The sequence below is a fragment of the Puma concolor genome, chromosome C1, assembly GCF_028749965.1.
Source record: "Puma concolor isolate L17-30 chromosome C1, mPumCon1.1.hap2, whole genome shotgun sequence".
Lineage (NCBI taxonomy): Eukaryota > Metazoa > Chordata > Mammalia > Carnivora > Felidae > Puma > Puma concolor.
The window spans coordinates 97,680,935-97,705,153 of NC_141674.1; the positions used below are offsets into that span (position 1 = coordinate 97,680,935).

The following is a 24,219-nucleotide window of genomic DNA, read 5'->3' on the forward strand; positions in this document are numbered from 1 at the left end:
ATGTGTTATACATTTCCAAACAACTGGTTTGGGGGGGAAGATGGCTGACTGTAGCTGATTTGCTTATTTCTGTGGTATAAATACTCCCAACATGGCCAATTTCAAGCAACTAATGTGACCTCATTCTATGTGGAACAGGGAGGCTAATAATGGCCCTGTGAGCTGGCTCCAGCATACCACTGTCATGTTTGTCACAAAATTTACACTAAAAAAGAACGGGTTAAATAAATCCTGATACAACCACTCAGTGAGAACAAAGTAGTCATTTAGAAATGATGATATAAGTGCATCTAATAGAACACATAAACTTAAGGGATTAAAAAAAACAAGTTTAAAAGTAAACATCACATAAAGAATAAGCTCATTTGTGTATAAAGTTTATGAGTATAACACAAACTAAAATCTGAAAGGCTGATATGCCTCAATGGGTGGGATTATGGATATATTTTGCCTTTGTTTTACTATTATCTGATTCTTCTAAAAGTTTGTAATAATCAAGAAACAAACAGTGGTCGCTTCCTTTGTGAAAAGATCACAGTACTGTATACATACAGTACTTAAGAATTTAGAATTTCAAGACTCATCATCATGATGTACAAAACCTGCTGTGGTCTAGCAACATGCAGAAGTTTTAGTTTACTCCACGTTCTACCATTTCATCACCTTGCATTCACATATAGTTTTTACAAAGTACTTTCGCACAGTATCTCAAGTACCTAAGGTTATTCCATACTTAGCTTTAGCATCATTCCCCTGGGAGCTTTAAGGTAAGGTCTACACTAGTCTATTAAAATGCACTTCTGGGTACTTATCTGGGGTTGCTATTTCCATAGTCGAAACAAATATGAATCATTTTCAGTCTCATTAGATTTTTCACAGTACCAGAATAAGTTAATCTACATTTGTTTTAAGTGTCTGAAACACAAAATATGTTAGCCCAGTATGAATTACTATAGGAGATATACATTACTGGTTTCATTCAGCAAAGACTGATCACCTGCTCATGTGCCATGGAGATTGAGAAGAATAAAACACAGTCACTGTCCTCAGAGCTCAAAATTTAGTAAAAACCAAAAACATGTAAACAGATCATTAATGAAGAATGATGTGTGAGCACAGAGAAGGGAACAATTAATGGTCTATGCTTCACAAAGGAAGTGACATCTAAGTTTAGTTTTGAAACTTATTAAGCGCCTGTCAGGGAGAAAGGAAAATGGGGGAGAAGCCATTCCAAATAAAAAGAACAGTGCAAAAGCACAGAGTTGTCAAAGACCACGGTTTGAAAAGTGAACTCTGCATGGCTGGACTAACTATAAACTGATGTAGCTAGAAGAACTTTTGGGGCCAGATTATGAAAGATCCTTGTAGACCACACAAAGAAGTTTGGACTTTCACCTTGTAGGCAGTTAGGACCCAGGTTTTAAGAAAACAGGCAAAAGTTAGAGTTGTTTTTTAGAAGGATGCCTCACTCTGGTGACTAATGAGAAGGCTGGACTAAGAAACGGACCACTAAAGATTTATTTAAGATAGCTCTTAAAATGGTTTTCAAACTGTGTTCAGGTCTCAATCATTTTTATTAGCAACCAAATTTTTAAAAAGTGCTTTTGCTTATTTGGGAAAAATAAATGTTTACCGTCGTCTTTTGAAGGGTGACTTTGGCATATCTGCTGTAGGGATCATCTGCTCTCCTGGCCTAACCCACATGATAGGCCCATCATCACTCTGGGACCTACACTGGAGTCGGAGGCTGGAAAGTGTACCCCAGGGCAAAGTCATCTAGAAGTCAGATAAATGAGTCACGTTAAAAAAAATCTTTTTGACTATTTACAAGTTAATCCCACTACCACCCAAAATAAAGCTCTAGGAAGTTGATTTTGTATATGAATAAATGCTATATTAGATAGTAATTTATATGTAAAAAAGAATCATTGAAGGTAATTATTCTGAACCAATTTTTTAAACATTCCTATTCAAAACACTGGATAAAATGTAATTTTACTAGACAAAATTAACTTAACATTTTTTTCACAGAAAGTGTCCACTTAAATAATGATCAGAACTCTAATAATTGGAATTAACACTCACTTTCAGAAATGGTGATTCTTCTAACATATCAAGGAACTCTGGGAAATAATCACCAACTTCTTCATCTACTGCTCCAACAAGACTTATCTGACGCATGGGACCTGCTCGGTAGGTGCCACAGCAGTATGTCCTGTTGACCTGAGATAAAACGAAAGAGGGAGGATAAAGGACTGAAGTACACTATAATATAATTAAAGAATTATAAAACAGTATTGTTGCCAATGTTGCTATTTCTTTTACATACTATGAACTCAACAGTCTGTACCTTGGATAAAGCCCATAGTTACAAAAAGATGCTCTCGCACACTGACAAACACATTTAATATGGTAAGTGCCACAAACAGAAATTTCAAAGAGCAAGTTAGTCTATGATCCCAACATCTCAAAGAAACATTGAAGACATTAAGATACACTTAAACTTCTCTGAGAATGATTTTTTATACTTTGAGAACACTCTAAACTGATCTTTATTTTGGAAAAAAAAAATCAGCAAATAAAAAAACCGGCAGGGCAGAGAAAATTAAAAAAAAAAAAAAAGAGAGAGAGAGAGAGAGAGAGAGAGAGAGAGAGACAGACCACGGTCAGATTAATCTTCCATATCCATTTTGTATTCCCTAGTGAAAACTTTCATATCAGGCAAGATACCAGGCTGTTATCAAACCCAATCTCCCTCCCAGTTACTTGCATGTAAGATCCTCTACCCTAGGCAAACTGATCTTTTTGTCTACTCAACTTACGCCAAACTTACTTCTACCTACAATGATTTTTCTCTTAAATATGCCCTACTTGGAATGTCCTCTTTTCTGTCAACCCAAATCTCATCTTTCAAAGATCAGTTCTTTTTTTCTGGAAGCCTTCCTGATCACCCTTCATCTTTTCCTTTTCTGAAACACAGAGACATTTTCTTTACATCAACTCTCTAGTGAATTTAGGGCATATTTTATACCAATTTGCAGCCCAGAGAATCCAAGCATTCAAATGGAATCTACTAGTACACCTGAAACTAGTATTACACTGTATGGTAACTAATTGGAATTTAAACTTTAAAAAAAATTTTAACGGAATCTACCAATTGATTCGATACAATCTGATATTATTCTTCTATGTCACTTCTTGTATTTTCTTAGGCAGAGAGAGAGGAAGACACAGAATCCAAAGCAGGCTCCAGGCTCTGACCTGTCAGCACAGAGCCCAATGTGGGGCTCGAACCCACTAACTATGAGATCATGACCTGAGGTGAAACCAAGTCAGACACTTAACCGACTAAGGCCACCCAGGTGCCCCTTCCCACCTCCAATTTAAAATGAATGTTTCTCAGGGCACCTAGGTGGCTCAGTTGGTTAAGTGTCCAACCTGGTTTCAGCTCAGGTCATGATCTCACAGTTCATGGATTCAAGCCCACTAATAGTGCAGAGCCTGCTTGGGATTCTCTCTCTCTGCCCCTTCCCTGCACCCTCTCTCTCAAAATAAACAAATAAACTTAAAAATAAACAAAGCAATAAATAAGTAAAATGTTTCTCAAGGATAAAGACAGATCCATGCATACAAATGACTAAACTAAAAATGCTGAATTCTAAGCAGAATTTCCACCTTGGATCAGTAACCAAACTTTCACTATCTTAGTTATGGTGCAGATTAGATTGAAAGGCCTAATATACAGCTGTACCTTTATAAGGCAGGTCACTATTGAACATTAAAAAAAAAAAACTAAGAATCAATTGGGATTGTTTTAAATATCCTTTTGCCTCAATACAAGGCATAAATGACCATCTAGTTTTTTTTTTTAACTTTTTTAATGTTTGTTTATTTTTGAGAGAGACAGTGTGAGTGGGGGAGGGGCAGAGAGAGAGGGAGACACAGATTTGAAGCAGGTTCCAGGCTCTGAGCTGTCAGCACAGAATCCAACATGGGGCTCGAACCCTTGTACTGTGAGATCATGACCTGAGCTGAAGTCGGATGCTCAACCAACTGAGCCACCCAGGCGCCGCAGACCATCTAGCATTTTTTACACAGTTCTTTACTATTAGTTCTTTCGCAACATTTTCAGAACCCACTATTCTTTCCTGTAGACAATTTAATAGCACCCCTATACATACACAATACAAACAACAACAACAAAAAAAGGGCTTAGATCCTATTCTCAAATATTGGGGATTTCTTAACTCCTTACAAATCTTTCCGAAAATCACCTTATATGATCATTAAGCAGCAACTGCCCAGGACAAAATTACTTTCCATATGTATTTGTATGAGTTACCTTCCCATCATTTGTATGAATGATCATCATGCTATGAAAAGTCAGAGGGGGCAGATTGGGAAAGAAGATGATCACAGGATGCAGATAAAAGAGAAGTAGGGAAGCTTTCTAAGCATTATCCTAACTTTTCTTAGCCAAGCACCCTAAAACAACTAACGGAGATTTACTAACCTTCAGTACCAGTTCTAGGAATCGCATGCTTTCAGGAGTAATAAATATCAGTCTCCCTACAACACCCCCACCAACTATTCCCAATTATTAGAAATTCCTTTACCAAGAAAGGCTTTCAAATATACAGAATAGGGGCATTTTATGTTAAGAACTACGCTAAAGACACATTACAATTTAAAGCTTACAGAACTCAAGACTAATCCTGAAAAAGCACACTGCTATGTGCCACTTTTGCTAGCTTGGAGATTATGCAACTCTTAATGCATTATTAATTGAAGGAATTCACATTACACACAAATTAAGACTGAATATTTTTATATCACAGTGTTTGAAGTTTACCTAATTTAATCCCATTAAATCAACAGCAATGAACTTGAAGACAACTTAAAATGCAAACACCTAGGATAATTAATATGTGACATGAATAAATATAAGCATCCTTTCCTATTTGGAAAGAGAAAGGAAGTAAACCTAAAAATAGGGATTTGAATTATTTTTTATATAAAAAATGTAATATTATAAACTTATAATTTATCCTGTGGCTAGAAAGGATGTAAAAACCAGCCATTAAACTGTGGCCAAAAAAAAAAAAAAAAAAGTAGTAAAGCTGATGAACGGTGTACCACTGATGTAAAAATGTTCATAAATGCTAATGTTTATAAAGCATTTAAATAATTAAGTGCACAAGTTAGAAGATGGACAGCATTTATGACCAGAAATTCAACATGTACCAACTGTGTGACACCTATGCCAAACAAACTACTAATTCTACCCTTCTTCTTTTTAGAAAAAGAACTTCCTGGGCATATAGCCAATGAGCTAGGCTCCTCGGCAGCCAAGTGTGGCCTGGAACTAAGTTCTGGCCAATGAGATCTTAGTACAAGTTACATATGTAATTTCCAGAGCATGCCTTTATAAGTAAGCAGCTCTCTACTTCCTCTTTCTGTCTTGAGAGCCAGGTTCAACTATGCAGACAACACAACCAAAGGGACTGGCAAAACTTAAAAGGAAAGGAGAATCTTGGATGACATAATGTAACAGAACAGAGTTGCTTAACCTCTGGATTTATTACTCCAGAGAAACTTTTATTTTGTTCCAGCCACTGTATGCGACGTCTCTTTGTTATGGTGGTTTAGCCTATGTCTTAGATCTTGTATACTAGCACACATCATTTTATTGTACTTCACTTTACTGCATTTCACAGATATTATGCTTCATAGATAATTGACTTTTTACAAATTGAAGGTCTGAGGCAACCCTGCCAAGAGTAAGCCTATCAACACCACTTTTCTAACATTTGCTCACTTTGTAAGCAAATTTTTTGTAATTCTCACAGTATTTCAAACTTTTTCTTTATTATTTTATTTGTTATGATGATCTGTGATCAATGCTCTTTGATGTCATTACTATAATTGTTTTGAGGCACTACGAACCACACCACACAAGACAGTAAACAATCTATATTGTGTGTGTTCTGCTTTACTGATCAGCTATTGCCCCCATCCCTCTCTCTTCTCCTCAGGCTTAGGCCTTATTCCCCGAGACACAACAAAACTACAATTAATTCATTTAATGACTCTACAATGGCCTTTAAGTGTTTAAGTGAAAGGAAGGGTCACAGGTCTCTCATTTTAAATCAAGAGCAAGAGATTATTATTATTTTAATGTTTTTTTTTGAGAGAGAGAGACCGTGTTGAGCAGGGAAGGGGCAGAGAGAGAGACGGGACAGAATTCGAAGCAGGCTCCATGCTGTCAGCACAGAGCCCAACAGTTCAAACCCACAGAACTGTGAGTTCATGACCTGAGCCAAAGTCGGACACTCAACCGACTGAGCCACCTAAGCACCCTCAAGAGCTAGACATTATTAAGCTCAGTTAGGAAGGCAGGTCAAAAACCAAGACAGGCCAAAAATTAGGCCTCTTATACCAAACAGCCAAGTTGTGAATAAAGGAAAATTTTTGGAAGGAAATTAAAAGTGCTGCTACAGTGCAACACACAAATGATAAGGAAGAGAGCTTTACTGCTGATACAGTGGAAGTTGTAATGGTCTGGATAAAAGATCAAACCAGACAACATTCCTTTAAGCCACAGCCTAACTCAGAGCAAAGGCCAACTCTTATCAATTCTGTGAAGGATAAGAGACTTAAGGAAGCTGCAGGAGGAGGCTGGTTCATGAGATTTAAGGAAAAAGGTCATCTCTGTAATAGAAAAGCACATGGTGAAGCAGCAAGTGCTGATGTAGAAGATGCAGCAAGTTCATCCAGAAGATCCAGCAAAGACAATTAATGAAGGTGGCTACAGTAAATAACAGATTTTCAATGTAGACAAAATAGCCTTATATTGAAAGAAGATGCCATCTAGGACTCTCATAGCTAGAGAAGTCAGTGACTGGCTTCTAAGCTTCAAGGGATAGGCTGACTCTCTTATGAGAGGGTAATGCAGCTGTTGACTCTAAGTTGAAACCAAAGCTCATTTACCATTCCAAAAATCGTAGGGCCCTTGAAAACTACCCTAAATCTATTCTGCCTGTGCTCTATAAATGAAACACAAAGCCTGGATGACAGCACATCTGCTTACAATGGTTTACTGAATATTTTAAGCCCACTGTTGAGAACTACTGCTCAGAAAAAAAGATACCTTTCAAAATATTACTGCTCACTGACAATGTACCTGGCTACCCAAGAGTTCTCTAATGGAGATGTACAATGAGATAAATATTGTTTTCATGCCTTCTAACACAACATCTATTCTGCAGTCCATGGATCAAGGAGTCATTTCAATTTTTAAGTCTTATTATTTAAAAAAAAAAAAAAAAAAAACATTTTGTAAGGCTATGTAGCCACCACAGATAGTGATTCCTCTGATGGACCTGGGCAAAGTAAATGGAAAGCCTGGAAAGGCCTCACCATTGCTAGATGCCATTAAGAACATTCATGAGGTGTCTGGGCGGCTCAGTCAGTTAAGCATCTGACTCTTGATTTCAGCTCAGGTCATGATCTCAAGATTCATGAGATCAAGCCCCCCGTCGTGCTCTACACTGACAGCATGGAGCCTGACTGGGATTCTCTGTCTCTTTACCCCTCCCCTGCTTGCTCACGTGCACATGCTCTCTCTCAAAATAAATTAAAAAAAAAAAGGAAGATTAGTGATTCATAGGAAAAGGTAAAAATACAATATTAACAGGAATTTGGAATAAGTTGAATCCAGTCCTCATGGATGATTTTGAGGGGTTCCAGATTTCAGTGGAGGAAGTAGCTGTGGATGTGGTGGAAACAGCAAGTGAACTAGAATTAGAAGCGGAGCCTGAAGATGGGACTGAATGGCTGCAATCTCATGATCAAACTTGAACGGATGAGGAGCTGCTTCTGATGGATGAGCAAAGACAGTGGTTTCTTAAGATGGAATCTGCTACTGGTGAAGATGCTGTGCAGACTGTCAAAATGACGACAAGGATTTAGAATGTTCCAGAAACTTAGTTGCTAAAGCAGCAGCAGGGTTTGAGAAGTTAGACTCCAATTTTGACAGAAGTTCTACTGTGGGTAAAATGCTATCAAACAGCATCACATGGCACAAAGATATTGTTTGTGAAAGAGAGAGTCAATCAATGTGGCAAACTTCACTGCTGTCTCAAGAAATTGCCAGCCACCCAACCTTCAGCAACTACTACTCTGATCAATCAGCAGCCATCCACATCAAGACCCATTGCCAGCAAAAAGATTACGACTTGCCGAAAGCACAGATGACGGCAGTTAGCATTTTTTGGCAATAGAGTATTTTTAAATTAAAGTATGTACATTGTTTCTTTAGACATATTGCTATTACATACTTAACAGACTACAGTACAGTGCAAACATAACTTTTACATACACTGGGAAATCAAAACATTAATTTCCCTTGCTTTATTATGGTGGTCTGGAAGCAAACCCACAACATACGCCCTTACTTTGCATACTAAGGGAGACAATACTCTGTACTAAACAGATGACATCCAGAGTATTAGCTCCTGCTCTGAGCTTTTAAAAATCTGTAACTAGGATACCTGGGCGGCTCAGTCAGTTAAGTGACCGACTTGGGCTCAGGTCATGATCTCGTGGTTTATGGGTTCAAGCACTGTGACAAGCTCTGTGCAGACAGCTCAGAGGCCGGAACCTGCTTCAGATTCTGTGTCTCCCTCTCTCTCTGCCCCTCCCCGACTTGCACGCACATGCACACATTCTCTCTCTCTCTCAAATAAACATTAAAAAAAGTATTTAACTTAAGAAGACTGAAGTAGAAGAGTGGACTCATATAAATAAAAAACAGGAATTATAGGAAAATTGGTATCACTCATTGAATAAAAGTTTACTGTTTATTACATGTCAGACACTGTCCTAAATATAGATATAGCAAACCAGACCCACTCTTGGCCCCTGGAAGTTTACAGTCTAATAGGGAGAGGCAAACAGTAATCTAAACAAATATCTAATTATAAACTGTGACAAGTCCTCAGAACAGAACGAATAAATACACTGAGAAAGAGAACAAAGGATCCTGATCTAGAGAACAAAGTGTTCCTCAAAGTCACATTGAGCTAAAATCTGTAAAACAAGTTTAAAGGCAACAACAAAATCCCTTAAGAGTCGCCCTTTCCAATGAAGAAAGCTAATAATGCTAAACACAGAAAGGAAAAGAAAAAAATAAAGATGAGACTGGACAAATGAGCTATAGCTGGATTATGCAGAGCCTTGAAGCCTACACTAAAGGCTTTGGGAAATCACTGAAGGATCTAAAGTAGTAACAGGAAAGTTATTGATTTATCTTTTCAGGGCAGAGGGGGCTTGGCGTTTTTGTTTCTGTTTCATTTTCTCAGAGGGTTACTGAAAGAAACCAGTTACGCTTCTGTACTATTCCAAATAAACAATAAACTAAACTAGTAACAGTGGAGCTGATTAGAAAAAAGTAAAGAAAAAGGATCTGAAAAAATATTCAGGACATAAAATTGTCAGAACTTGGAGACACACTAGATATGACAAAGAAGTGACTGTCAAAGATGTCTCCCCAGCTCTGCCCTTTGCAACCCAATAGAGAAACCACTCTTTGGGTGGGAAGGTGAGGTCTTCAGTCTTGAACATGAGGAGCTTCAAATGTGTGGTGGGCTGAATAATGGGTTCCAAAGATATCCAGGTCCCAATCCCTGGAACCTGTGAACATTACCTTATATGGCAAAAGAACTTTGCAGCTGTAAATAAATTAAGAATCCTGAAATGGGGAGAGTAGCCTAGTCTACCCAGGTGAGCCCTAAATAGAACTACAGGCGTCCTTATTTCTTATAAGGAAGCACAGGAAGAATTGACTGCAGAGAAAAGAAGACAATGCGATGATGGAACCTGAGAGTGGAATGATGCACTTTGAAGATGGAGGAAGAGGCCACGAACCAGGTAATACAGAAGACTACTAGAAGCTAAAATAAGCAAAAAACAAACAAACAAAACCCAGATTCTCCTTCAGAGCCTTCAGAACTGTAAAAAGCTATAAATTTGTATTGTTTTAAGGCATTATGTTTATGGTAATTTGTTACAGGAGCAATAGGAAATAATACCAAATACCTCTAAAATGCCCAAGTGGGTATGTCAAGAGGGAAGCTGGGTCTGAAATCAAGTGATTTAGACTGAGGATATAAATCTTATCACTGGCACAGAAAATATAAAGAATTCAAAGAGTAGGGGTCTTGGAAAGATACAATTAAAAAAAAAAAAAAGCTGACAAAAAAAAGAAAGGAGTTGTCAAATGGTCAGAGAAGAAGAAAACCAAGACAGCACAAAATAATGAAAGTCAAAATAAGAAAATATTTGAAGAGGTTTGGTCAAAATGTTGCTGAGACTTCAGTAAGATGAAGATGAAAAATGGAGGGGCACACGGGTTAAGCGTCCAACTTCAGCTCAGGTCATGATCTCACAGTTCATGAGCTCAGCCCCAAGTCGGGCTCTGTGCTGACAGCTCAGAGCCTGGAGCCTGCTTTGGATTCTGTGTCTCCTTCTCTCTCTGCCCCTCCCTTGCTTGCTGTCTCCCTCTAAAAAATAAATAAAACATTAAAAAAAAATTGTTTTTAAATGCCCATTGGTGACCTTAACATGAGAGGTTTTTCAGATAAATTATGAGGGCAGAAACAAAACCCAGTAGCCTGAGGAGAGATGAGAAAATGAGGACAGCAAGTGTAAACAACTCAAGAAGTTAGGCTGTGAAAATAAAAAAGGCTGGTAGAGAGGAGGAAATAAGATCAAGAGAGAATTTTTTAAACGGAAAGACCATGCAAACCTCAATAGGAGTGTATAAACTTTCATTCCCCCTAGCACTCTAAGAAAGTATGTGTTGCCCTACGACCTCACTATTAAGAATGTTATAAAGCTTTTGGATTTTTATTAATTTGGTAAGAACTACCAACTTAGTAGTGTTAATTTCACTCTCTTAGGAATGAAGCTATAGATCTTTTAAAACAAGAGATTAAAGGGCCCTTTGTAGGGGATGCCTGGGTGGCTCAGTCAGTTGAGCGACCGACTTAGGCTCAGGTCATGATCTCACAGTTTGTGAGTTCGAGCCCCGCGTCGGGCTCTGTGCTGCCAGCTCAGAGCCTGGAGCCTGCTTCTGATTCTGTGTCTCCCTCTCTGACACTCCCCCACTCATGCTCTGTCTCTCTCTGCCTCAGAAATAAACAAACATTAAAAAAAAATTTTTTTTTTAAATAATAAAGGGCCCTTTGTATTTCTTTTTCTGTGAACTATCCATTGACAATGCTTGCTTATTTTTAAATTGGGTTGCTAGTATTTATTTCTCTTACCTATTTCTAAAACTCTTAATGGTTTAGGAAGGTTAATCTTCTATCAGTGATATGAACTGTATACAACTTTTCATAACTTGTCTTTTGACTGTGTCTACAGTGATTTTTGTTTTGTTTTGGTCATAGTTAGAAAGACCTTTTGAACTCCAAAGTTATGAAAGAATTCTTCCGTGTTTTCTTCTATTACATTTAGGTCTACATTTTCTACATTTATATCTTTGATCCCATTTGGAATTTATCTTGGTACCAGTGATATGGATACTAAGATGAATTCTAAATAAATACCCTGATGTCCCAACATGATCATCTTTCTGCCATCAGTGATTTGAGATACTGTCACTTTTATATATCAGAAGCCTGTATATACCTGGGCCTATTTCTAGACTTACTTTTCTGTTTCACCGAATAATGTTCATAAACTAATACTTATTTAATCATTAAATCTTTACTTAAGTTTATTTTTTGAGAGAGAGAGAGAGAGAGAGAGAGAGCGAGCGAGCACACGTGCACGCACATGCACAGAGGAGGAGCAGAAAGAGAATCCCAAGCAGGCTCCACACTGGCAGTGCAGACCCTGATGCAGCTCAAACTCACAAACTGTGAGATCATGACCTGAGCCAAAATCAAGAGTCGAATGCTTAGACTGAGCACCCAAGCACCCCATAATCATTAAATCTCTAGAACGTATTGGTATCTGGTAGAGCACTCCTCCATCACTGCTTTTCTTTTACGTAATTTTGATGTTGGCTCTTCTTAATCTAAGAACATAATATATCTTTCTATTTAAGTTTTTTTTTGTGTGATGGTTTGATGTTAATGGGAAGAATCTGATAAAGGTGAAAAGGTGAAGAGGACTGCTATTCAAACATGGCACACAAAACAAAAGATTTATGTCTATTCCTTATTAAAACCCACTGAAGTGAGAATAAAAGCTAAGGGCTATAAATCCCAGAAGCTCAAAGAGAACACAAGTAAAAACTGACAGATACATTAGCACATCATTTTTTATAAGGGGAAAAGTATACAGGGGAATTAGCAGACTGAGAACTTTCAATACCGAGTACCTACATAGAAGACAACCAAAAAGTCAGTTTATGCTAAAGAATCATGGAAAGCCTAAGTAGAAGGTGGGAAACAAAGCATGGAGCTAAATGGGTTTAATATTTGTAAAAGAATTAGTTAGATCCCTCCACTCCACCTATGTTCCCTGCTCCTCACCCCATCCCATATTCTTTTCTTATCTTATTTTGTGGAGAAAGTGAACCAAAGAGACTATGGAAACAAAGATACCAGGCACAAGCATGGAACTGGGCCATTATACTGACAACAGACAATTAAGTTAAATTCCATATATTAAACAATGAACTCACCTACCCATTTCCATAGTTCAGCTCCAAAAATTCTGGCAAACAGGTATAAACTACTCTACTCCACTGGTAAGTAATCCTCTGGATTCTTAGCTGTACAAATTAAAAGCCCCAGAGAAAAGATCTCTAAATATTGACATTTGGAGCTTTTCTTATAATGATATGGCCAGATTCTGTACCCAGTCATCAGCGGCAAATCCCACCTATGTGTTCACAGTTTCTAACTAGTTTTGTACTGACTCATGTTTAAACATCAACAGATCACCAGACATTTAAAGAAAATATCTAACATAAACAGAAGATTAAAACAAACAAAAAAGAACTTGATGAAACAAACTACAAGAAAATTTCAAAACAAGCATGATTAATACCATTGAATAGATGAAAGATGATACTGGATCCATGAAACAAAAAGTTATTCAAATTAAAAAAAGGACAAGGTCTTAAATTCAAAACATCACAGCTGAAATAAATCAATAGGAGGAAAAGAAGATAGTTAAATCTCCCCAGAAAGTAGACAAAAATGACAAAGAAAAATAAAAGGAGTGATAGGAAAAATTTAGAGATTCAATCAAGAGGCCTAACGTTCAACTAATAAAAGTTTCAGGAAAAAAGAACAGCGAAGACTGAGGTAAGGAAAGTAACAAAAATAATACAAGAAAACTTACCCAAACAAAAGGATACGTATTTCCATATTGAGAAGGCCTAAATACTCAACAGAGTGAATACAAAAAGGCTCACACACAATGAAATCTGAGAAAATCACGTGGGTTGGAAGTGGCCTTCGATTGTATTAGTAACATTTTATTTCTGGCCCAAGTGGTAAGAGCACAGGTGTTTATTATTCTTTACACCTCTATGTATGTCTGAAATAGTTCACAATAAATTAAAACACAAAACCCAATATGAAAATAAAAACCATCTTATGGCACATTATCCTCCATATTCTGAAACTCTGCAGTAAAGAGGTTTTAAAATGTTTCCAAAGAGAAAAAAACAAGACACCTAAAAATATCAGGAATCATTACAATACTGGATTTCTCAACAGCAGCACCAGAAGCTTAAAGACATTGGAGTTATGCCTTTGTAAATCTCAAGAAAATGATCTCCAACCTAGAATTCCACACCTATCTGAACTACCAAAAAATGTAATGGTATAATAAAGACTTCAGACATGTGAGATCTTATTGGAGTCACTAAATTCAGTCAACAGAATAGTCACGGAATCCCAGGACGGGAGAAAAAGGCAAATAAATTTCAGGGCATACATGTATAGGACACATCAGATGTATACAGGACACCTACCTCTACATATATTCTTACCGCAACATGATAATATTACAAAACCGTAAACAACCTAAATGTACAAAACAGGAGAATAAATAGTGATATAATCATACAACAAAATAGCAAATATAGTGGTTAAAATGAATTAGAGTTAGATGTATCAACATAATTCTCTAAAGCAATATTGAACCAAAACAATGCAAAATACTAAGTGTTAAATCACAAAAAATAGTTATATGTAGTTTATATGTTCATACATGCGTAGCAAAATATTACAAGATGCAGAGAAATAATAAACCACAAATTCAGAAGGATTTATTTTTCAGGAGAAAGAAAGCTTAGTATTTTATTATAAATGAAGGAAACAAAGAATTCACCTAATATAATTCACACATTATATGAGAATGGAGGGGGAGAAGATTAAGGGGGTGGAGGTGGGTAAACATCCTAAGCAAATGAGTAGTTTCTATTTGGGATGATGAATAAGTTCTAGAAATGAATAATGGCGATGGTTGTATACCACTGTGAAAGCACTTAATGCCAATGAATTACATACTTAAAAGTAGTTAAATATTAATTTTATTATATATATTTTGTGACAATCCTAAGCAAAGTGAGGAATAGAATCTAGAACACAGGTGAAAGATTAGCTTTTGATAAGGTGGGATATCTCTTCTATTTTAATAGGAGGGAAAGGGAAAGCAGAAAAGATGTATGCAGATAAAAAGTCTGAATAGTCTTCATGAACTAGTAAGCAAGTGGACCAAAGAAAATAAGCAAGCTTTCCAGACAATGATGATGGTCCACTGGCAGGCTTATGAAACCTTAAGAAGAGACAAGCTCATAAATAATTATCAACCCCAAAATGATTTTCTAAAATATCTGCACTATGTAGTGGTTAGACAAGATTATCTCTAACAGTCCTTGGTTTATGATTTCTCTGAAATTCTAAAAGGATGACATCCACATGTCAAATGAAGGAAAACAGAGTAATTAATGGTAGATGGTATATAGTTTAAACGTTTCTTAAACTTGCCTGTTCATAGGAATTGAATCACTTGAAGTATTTATCTCAGGCCTCACTCCAGACCTAATGAATCAGAATTTCCAGGAGAGGAACCTGACATTCTAAATATGTATCTGGAACTAGCAACTCCAGATTATTCCTAGAATCTGGCATGTTTGAAAAACTCTAGCCTGGAAATGGCACTCGAAAGCAAAGAACAAGTTGAGTAGAGGAGTAGTAGGAGGATTGGAGGGAGATAAATAGAGACCAAAGAACAGTAAAAAGTAAGACTACTTTTGGAAGCAAGAGACATAAGAGACAGAGAAAACTCAACCTTTAGTAAAAATCAGAAGGCAAAGTGGGGAGGGGAGAAGGATTGTGTAATCAAGGGAGAAAATGCCTGTAAGAAAAGTTCGCTGCTCATGCATTAAAAAAAAAATTTATATAATATCTATAAAAGTTTAAGCAATTATATTTGATATACATATTGTTCTGTCAATAGATTATATAGTCCTTTAGATTAAAAACTTAACTTCACAAAGTTATCCTCTATCAATTGCTGAGAGTGACATAAGCTCAACTGTGCTCCAAATACATACTTTTTAAGACAGTCATAAATCAGTTAAAAACTTGGAAGATAGCAGCTTTATTCATAATTGCCAAAACTTGAAAGCAACCAAGATGTCCTTTAATAGGTGAATGGATACACTATAGTATATTCAGACGGGAGAATATTATTCAAAAAAAAAAAAGCTATCAATCCATGAAAAAGACATGGAGGAGCCTTAAATGCATATTATTAAGTGAAAAAAAGCCAATCTGAAAAGGCTACACACCAGGATCCCAATTATATAACATTCTGGAAAAGGCAAAACTATGGAGACTGTAAATGGTAAGTGCTTGCCAGAGGTTGGGAGAGGAAGGAAAAGAATGAAGAGGCAGAGCACAGAAGATTTTTAGGATGCAAAAATACTCTGTATGCTAACATAATGATGGATACATGTCATTATACATTTGTCCAAACCCACAGAATGTACAACACCAAGAGTTAACTATAATGTAAACTATGGACTTTGAGTGATTATGATCAGTCAATGTAGGTTCAACACCTGCTAACTAATATACCACGGGGATGGGGAGGTGGATGTTGACAGTGGAGCAGGCTGTGCAAATATGGGGGCAGAGAGTATATGGGACATCTCTGTACCTTGTCCTCAATTTTGCTGTGAACCTAAAACTGATCTAAAAATTAAATTCTTCGGGGGCATCTGGGTGGCTCAGTCGGTTCTGCATCCAACTTCGGCTCACCATTCATGGGTCGAACCCCGCACCAGGCTCTGTGGTGACAGCTCTGAGCCTGGAGCCTGCTCTGGATTCTGTGTCTCCTTCTCTCTCTGGCCCTCCCCTACTTGTGCTCTGTCTCTTTCTCTCTCTCTCTCAAAAGTAAATAAACATTAAAAAATCTTAAAAAAAGAAAAAAGAAATTCTTTAAAAACAAAAGAAAACAAAACAAAACTTGGGGTGCCTGGGTGGCTCAGTCTTTTAAGTGTCTGACTCTTGATTTCAGCTCAGGTCACAATCTCGCAGTTTAGGAGTTCCAGCCCTGCGCTGGGCTCTATGCTGACGGTGAGGAGCCTGCTTAGGATTCTCTCTCCCTCTCTCTCTCTCAAAATAAATAAACAAACTTTTAAAAAATTTTAAAAAACTTTTTTAAATTACCCAAACCTCAGAAGAACACCAAGCTAGAAATACACTATATGGACCTCCCCCATCATCCCACCACGCACTGAGGGCAGGGGTTAATTACTCTACAAAACTCCTGTTTTAGGAAGAAGACTGTTCAAGCTGATTGTTTAAAAAACAGAAAAAAAAAAAGCTAGTCGGCAATCTTCCTAACCTTGTGACCTGTGAATGGAAAGGCATTCCCACTTTAAAACATACAGTGAAAAAGCAGTGTGAGTCAAAATGAGTTAATTATAAGCTGTACTTAGAATGAGAGGGGAAAAAAAGAACCAAACCTACCATTCCTATGCTGGTTTATTTTATAAAGCCAGCTACTTAAAATATTTATTTCTCCTTTTATATAACACACTGATGTGTAGATTGTAAAGAGTTTCTCAGTTATTTACCAAGCTACAAAGCACTCTACTAGTTTGACTCTATTAATTAGTACTACCAATTCACCATAAAATGTTAACTATAGTAATCAAAGATGAGGAGCACCTAAAAAGCCCATTTTAGGCCTTGCAACAACCCACAATGGAGAAATAACATTTGTTGATTTTCTCTGGAAAAGAGACATTACCATTTTATAGTAATAAAGGTAATATTTATAAGAACTTCTATCACCACCTAAATAAAGAGCTATGATCCTCAATAATAGACTTCAATATTGTATGTATACAGAAAAAAATTTTTAAGTAGAACTGAACATATGCACATTTGCCAGATAAAACAAAATCTTACTATGGAAGATATGTTGCTTTTTAAATCAAGTGCCTCTCTCCTCCACACATACATATACACATCCTCCTTCGTATACACCCTTCGATTACTTAGTTGATCTAAGATGAAAATAGTCTCAGATGGCGATATTTAAAACAACTCCTGATTTAACTTCACTATATTTTTAGTGTTTTGTTGTCGCTGCTTTGGCTTGCAATTCATGTACAGAATTTACAATCTATAGCCTTGCTGGTCTGTGACCAGCAAAATCAGAAACATCTGGAAACCCATCAGAAATGCAGACTATAAAGCCCCACCCAGACCTACAAAATCAAAATCTGCATTTTATATACACATAAAACTTGCTTACCCTCACCTGTAGGATTTAATTCCATTCAGTGACAGAAGAAAAAACAATTCTCCTTTGAAGATCTACCACTATTCATCCTTGGGAAAGGTCACAATCAAAATGTGACCTTCCTCATCTATAAAATGAACGCTTGGAAATGGCGCCCACCTACTCTACAATCCTGTTGGTCCATAAGATGACTAGAAGACTATTCTAATTTTCAATCAGTTTATCAACTGCCATAGGATTTTTATAAGGAGAGGAGCCAAGGATTATATACTTATTACAGAACCAAAACACTTCAAAGTTTAAAACCTTAAAAAAGTTTTTAAAGGGGTGCCTAGGTGGCTCAGTCGGTTGAGCGTCCAAACTTCGGCTCGGCTCACGATCTCAAAGTTTGTGAGTTCGAGCCCCGCATCAGGCTCTGTGCTGACAGCTCGGAGCCTGGAACCTGCTTCGGATTCTGTGTCTCCCTCTCTCTCCGCCCCTCCCCTGCTTGCACTGTCTCTCAAAAATGAATAAACACTAAAAAAAAATTTTTTTTAAGTTTTTTAAAAAGCCAATAATTATAAGATATAACACCAAAGCAAAAAAATCATGAATTATACTTACTCCTAAAACATATATATTTTAGGGAGAAACATATTCTAAGTGGACACTAATTTTTCTCCATTCACTAAAAGATTCCACAAACTTTTTGATCAAATTGTTATTTAGCCAATGACTAAAACTTAATTAGATCTGGGGCACCTGTGGCTCAGTTTGTTAAGTGTCCAACTCTTGATTTTGGCTCAGGTCATCATCTCACAGTTCAGGAGTTCAAGTCCTGTGGCTGGTTCTGTGTCAGCACAGAGCCCACTTGGGATTCTCTCTCCCTCGCTCTTCTGTGCACACACACACATGCTCTCTCTCTCAAAATAAACTTAAAAAAAAAAAAACTTAATTAGATCTGAATAATCCTACAGAATTATAAAAATACCATGCTGTGTCAATACACATGTAGTTCTTCAGATTAGAAACAAATTTACAAAGTTATCCTGTATCAACTGCTGAGAGTTAAGTAATCAAATTTGAGGATCAGTTTGGTGTTGCACTAGGTACTTATCATGAACTTACCTCCTTTGGTAATATGAGTTTTATAGCATATGAAAAGAAAAAACACCTTTATGTGCATCCTCACTTTGCCACTACAGTAATTTAAAAATATAAAAATAACAGGAGCTAGAATTATTCTTGCACAAAACAAACCTACATTTTACTTCCTCAAACTAGTGCAGATAAGTTCTAAAGTAGTGCTTCCCAAACCTTAATGGGTCTATAAATCACCTGCAAAAATGCAGATTCTGATTCAGAAGATGTGGGCAGGAATCTGAGAGTCTGCAGTTCTAGAAAGCTCCCTGGTGATGCCAAATTCATACACAGAGCAAAAAGCCCCATCATTTACAATATTAGGCCATGGTTTGCAAAGCATTGGTCTTGACAAGCACTGGTTTCCAAGAAGATTCCTAATTGAGCAACTTGACATTTTCTCATCCTTATCTCGCGATACTTAATTCTCATCATTCTTGAAACCCAGAAAACTTGTATCCTAAATCTTCCTTCTACCGCTCCTTCTTTTTGACCTCTTTTCCACGTTCCTCATACTTACATGTGGGTGCATCACAGGATTTCATTCTCAGCTTCATCTCTTTTCCATTCTAAGGCTGTCCCTGGATCAGCTATATGCTAATGGATCCAACCGCTCCATCCCCAGCCTACACACGTCTCCCAACCTTAGATCCATATATTCAACTACCTAATAGACATCTATAACCTTTAGTCTTCCCAGGTACCTCCAACACAAAATATCTCAACCTGAACTCATCAACTGCTTCCACCCCTAAAAACTAGCTTTTTCAAGTCTGTATTAACTTTGTGACCAGAACCACCATCTGCCCACTTATCCAAACCATATTTAAGACTCTATCCTCCCTCACCAAATGCAATTCATCTCATCTTCTAATTATTTCTCAAATCTCATTCCTTCCTCTCAATGTCAATATCAGTTTAGACATCAATCATTTCTGATCTGGTTATCATAGTCATCTAACAAGTCTTCTAGCTTCCAATCTCATTCTCTTCCTCAATCCCATGTGAAGACATTACTGTGTAATCTTGGCAAACATAACTCGATAGCATTCCCCTATGAAAATTCACCAGTGATTCACCATTACCTTTAGAAAAAAGTGCTAACTTTCTTTAGGCATATCACATAAAACTCCTCACAATCCTGATCTTGTCTCTCTTGTCTTAACTCCCACCACCCCCCCTCAACGGTCAACATGTGTTCTTGCCATGTCAAGCTCCCTGAAAGTACCACATTCTCTAATGCTTCTGTGTGTTTGCCTAGGCTGTTTTTCTCTTTGCTTAAAATGCCCTTATTAAGCTAAGCACTAATCTTCTTTCAAGACTCTACTCAAGCATCACATGCTTTAAAATGCCTTTTCTAATCACCTTAAGTCTGTTAGGTAATACCACAAACTGTGCTCCCCGTATCACAAGGTTTCCCCTATGCATACCTCTATTCTAGTACTTAGCAAACTGTATTATAATTTTGGTCTATACATCTCCTCCACTAGAATGAGCTCATCAATTAGTCCTTTTAAGAACAGAATGTCCAGTACATGGTATGCTCTCAATAAATGCTTGCTGAATAAACTATCTTGAAATAACAGTCATAAATAATTATTATGGCTACATATTTAAACTATATAACTTCCAAAAACTGTCTAAGATAACAAAAAAGTATCTTCAATTTAAGAGGCTTCACAGAACTTCTCAAGACTTTATTAAACAAAGAAGTCCAAAATATTTAAGGTATTCACTTAATTCCCAACAACCTAAAGGTACTGATTAAAAATTAATAGCTTTTTGAATATTGTGTTAAACTGGGATATCTTAATTTCACTAACTACAGTGTTAGACAAATAAAAGCACTCGTCTCTTCTCCAACGGCTGAAATAAAGAATTATGGTAAAATGATAGGCATATGTTTCAAGTGGCCTAGGTTAGTACCCTCACTTCTACTTACTAGCTACGTGAACTTGGGTAACAAAGCCTCAGTTTCTTCAGAGGAAAACAGAGATTAAACTGCTTACCTATACCACAGGTCATTTCAAATATTCACATGTGAATGTGAAAAGATTTCTATAAACCATGAACTGCTGGATTCATTTCAACTACTGGGTTAGCTGCCATCCTAACATCTGCCAAAGATTTGACAGGTGCAAATTTCAAGTTTCATGGACTACTTCAGTCTCCCATACCCACCCCATATTTCTCCTCCAATGACTGAAAATTCACAAATAGAATTAAGTTCCAGGATTACCACTGCACAAGACTTATTCAGTAGTCCTCAATATTCTTACGTGGTTGAAGTGCTTAATGATACCTAATTTAATAATCTGGTATGTTCTTAAGAAGTTGTTATTTTATAAGTCCAAAGTAAATCTCAAGGTAAGTTGTTGGTACAGTCATTTAAATTTCAGCTCCATTTTTAAAAAATTGGAGGACAAAAATCAGCAGGGAATATTTAGAGATACTTTTTTTCATTAACTATTTAGACTGGGTACTACTGACAAGCTTGATCCACTATAAACTAACATGAAAGTTAAAAAGTTACCATTACAAAGCCAAGACTTTTTCACCCAAATTTCTGGCCTCTTTCTCAAATATGCTTGTTGGTCTATCAGTAAGAGAAAATTTGCTGCATTTTCTAAACTAAAAAAGTGATGAAGCATGTTAATTCTGCTCTCAGCAGTATGTTTCTTTGTTAAATAGGGACTTATGGGGATTATGGCCTATATCAGGAAAACGGTTTTCAGTCCCTTCTCTACAATATTTATAAAAATAGGATTCTTAACCTTCAAAAGGCAAAACTCCTTTAAAAAAAAAAAGTAAAAGTAAAAAGAAAATCTACTACAAAAGTCAGCACTTCGGTACCTGATTGTGGTAACAAGGCCAAAATCCAAGACGAAGCCCTTTATTGCACATCGTGTTCCAACATCTTGGGCAGCCCCATCTTGCGACCTCTCCAGATTGGCTGCTCCTGCTCTCTCTACTGCAGAGAGAACTTCAATTAGAGAAATTCTGAAGCTCATGAATCTAAACTGGATACTCCCCTCACTGGAGGCAAGGATGGGAAGAATCATTAAAAAGATTCAAGTTAGAGGAGGTTTCAAATAAATCCAAGTGGCTTGAAACCACTCTAATGCAGGCAGGCAGCTGAGAGTCTTATTATGCAACAGTCTATTTACCTAAAAAAAAAAGTCTTAAGGAAAAGAATGGCCGCAAATTATTAGATAACCTGAAAAAACAGGTTATATAATCATAAATCTCTAAAAAGCCAAATATTCTCCACTAAACTCGCATAGAATTTACATCTATGATACCAACTTATAGCTGACCATTCATATTCACAATTCTTATGAGAAAAGGAAGTTAAGAAAATAACTAGGACATGTTATTTACTTCTTTCTATACCCTAAAATAACTTCATTCAAAAAAATGTTCAGTTAAAAACCACTGTTCGGAAGGAGAGATTTCCCTGCTGACTTAAGCCTAGCTGCCCAAGCAAGGCTTTAGAAAATGTCTTCACCTACAACAGTGCATAGGCAGAAGGAGCAGAGGCTATGGCGGTCTTCCTAGTGACACTTCCAAGTCATATAAATGGGATATGTTTCTGGGATAGACTGCCAACAAGTTACTGAAAGAAGAGAAACAAAAACAGCAAAAACCTGGCAAATAAATAGGTCAATGCCCTCATGTGTTGTATCATGCCATAAGCCAGTCTTAACTAAAGTTACCTAGATGCTACCAGATCTAAATCACATCCTCCACGCTAACATTACCTGGTTTGTGAAAGACTGGATTCACAAATTCAAGCTGGTTTTCCATAAAGACTCGTAATTACGTACAACATATATAAAGCATTTCTTAGACCCAGTAACAAGCCACATCCCCAAGAACTTCAGCAATTAAGACTTTTCGATGAAAGCAATAAACTAACAATGTGAATCCCCTTTACCACTGTGAATTTTTATCAAGTGTGCTGGTATGTGCAAACAAAACAGAATGAGGTTAATACTGTCAAGATACTGTATTTACTAAATAATTTAACAGCGATTTTATCTTACCTGAGTGTGAAAATTTGAAATGGTGGTTGTTTCGATATCTTTCTTGCCCAGAATCTCCATTTTCACAGGAGTGTTGGGGAAATTAAAAGCAAAGTAGTCCAGGAAGTCTGGGAGATAAGCAGCCGCTCCATGCACTATTGCTAAAGCATAGTAAGCAGCATTTTTCTCATTTTCACTGAATGTCAAAGCAAGAAACTCCTCAGAAAATCTCTCCATCTCCATTGGAGACAAAAATGAGAGTTCATCCATGTAAGCATGAAGGACAAGTGCACCACCATTGGACTGGTGTTCCTCATGAATAAAGTTGCTAAATTTAGTACCTGTTTTTAAGAAATTTCTACGAATAGAATGTTCCTGGTGAGTCATAAAAGGTGTTTGTACTCCCTGGGGTACCCGATATTCTTGCATGCCCAAATTTAATCGGCACAGCTGTTCATCTTTCAGATACCTGAAGGACTCCTTATTTACTCCTGAAGTGCTATTTATTTGTCCTTGGGTGAGGATTTCCTTACTGATGCGGGTCAGGCCAGCACAGACGGTTTGTACTTCCTTATTGTACATTTTAAGGCGTCTTCCTCGCATATCTTCTCGGTGTTTCTTTTTCTTTTTCTTCTTTATTTTCTTCAAGACAAAATCATCAGCTCTCTGGGTTTTACCATTTTCATCTGGTGTTTCTGGCCACAATAATTAAAAAGAAGTTAGTTGCTAGGCCTAGTGTTAACATACAAACTTCTTAAGGTACTTGATCTCAAATTAAATGGCCTATTCTGTTTCTCTGAATTTGCCATGTTTGTAAAATGAATGAGACAAAGATCTTAAAATACAATTATATTCTGGGTTGAAAACTATGCTAAAAAGTAGATAATGGGAATGTAAGCATATAATTTGACTTGCAATCAAAAGTAAAGGAAATATCCAAGTAATTTCACATATGCCATACTATATGGAATATCCGTTCAGTAACCACCGTAAAATCTAAACTGAAGCCTGTCATATTTTGCCATGACACATACAGGCAAATCAAACAAAGGCAAATTAAGCTGTAAGACACCATTCTGCCTACCAAACTGGCATAAACTTTTCTTTTTTCGGCATTTTCATATACTGTTGCTGGAAGGATAAACCAGTACAAATTTCACGAAGGGCAATTTGGCACCCACCAAAATGGGTATATACACCAAAAGCCTTGAAAATGTTTTAATTCTCAGACCCAGAAATTCCACTCCCAAGGAAAAATTACCTGAGAAAATAACTGAAGATACAC

At 36.9% G+C, this 24,219-nt stretch overlaps 1 protein-coding gene across 1 annotated transcript in view; it reads right to left on the bottom strand.

Moving 5' to 3' along the window:
- The window catches only part of RSBN1 (round spermatid basic protein 1), a 47,217-nt gene that overhangs the window by 11,904 nt on the left and 11,094 nt on the right, over window positions 1-24,219 (bottom strand). Inside the window, exons 2-4 of the mRNA XM_025935294.2 lie at window positions 22,956-23,629; window positions 2,086-2,223; window positions 1,634-1,776 (exon numbers count right to left, since the gene is read on the bottom strand). Of these exons, the coding sequence (XP_025791079.1) occupies window positions 1,634-1,776; window positions 2,086-2,223; window positions 22,956-23,629 (955 nt within the window). The remainder of the gene's footprint in view (window positions 1-1,633; window positions 1,777-2,085; window positions 2,224-22,955; window positions 23,630-24,219) is intronic.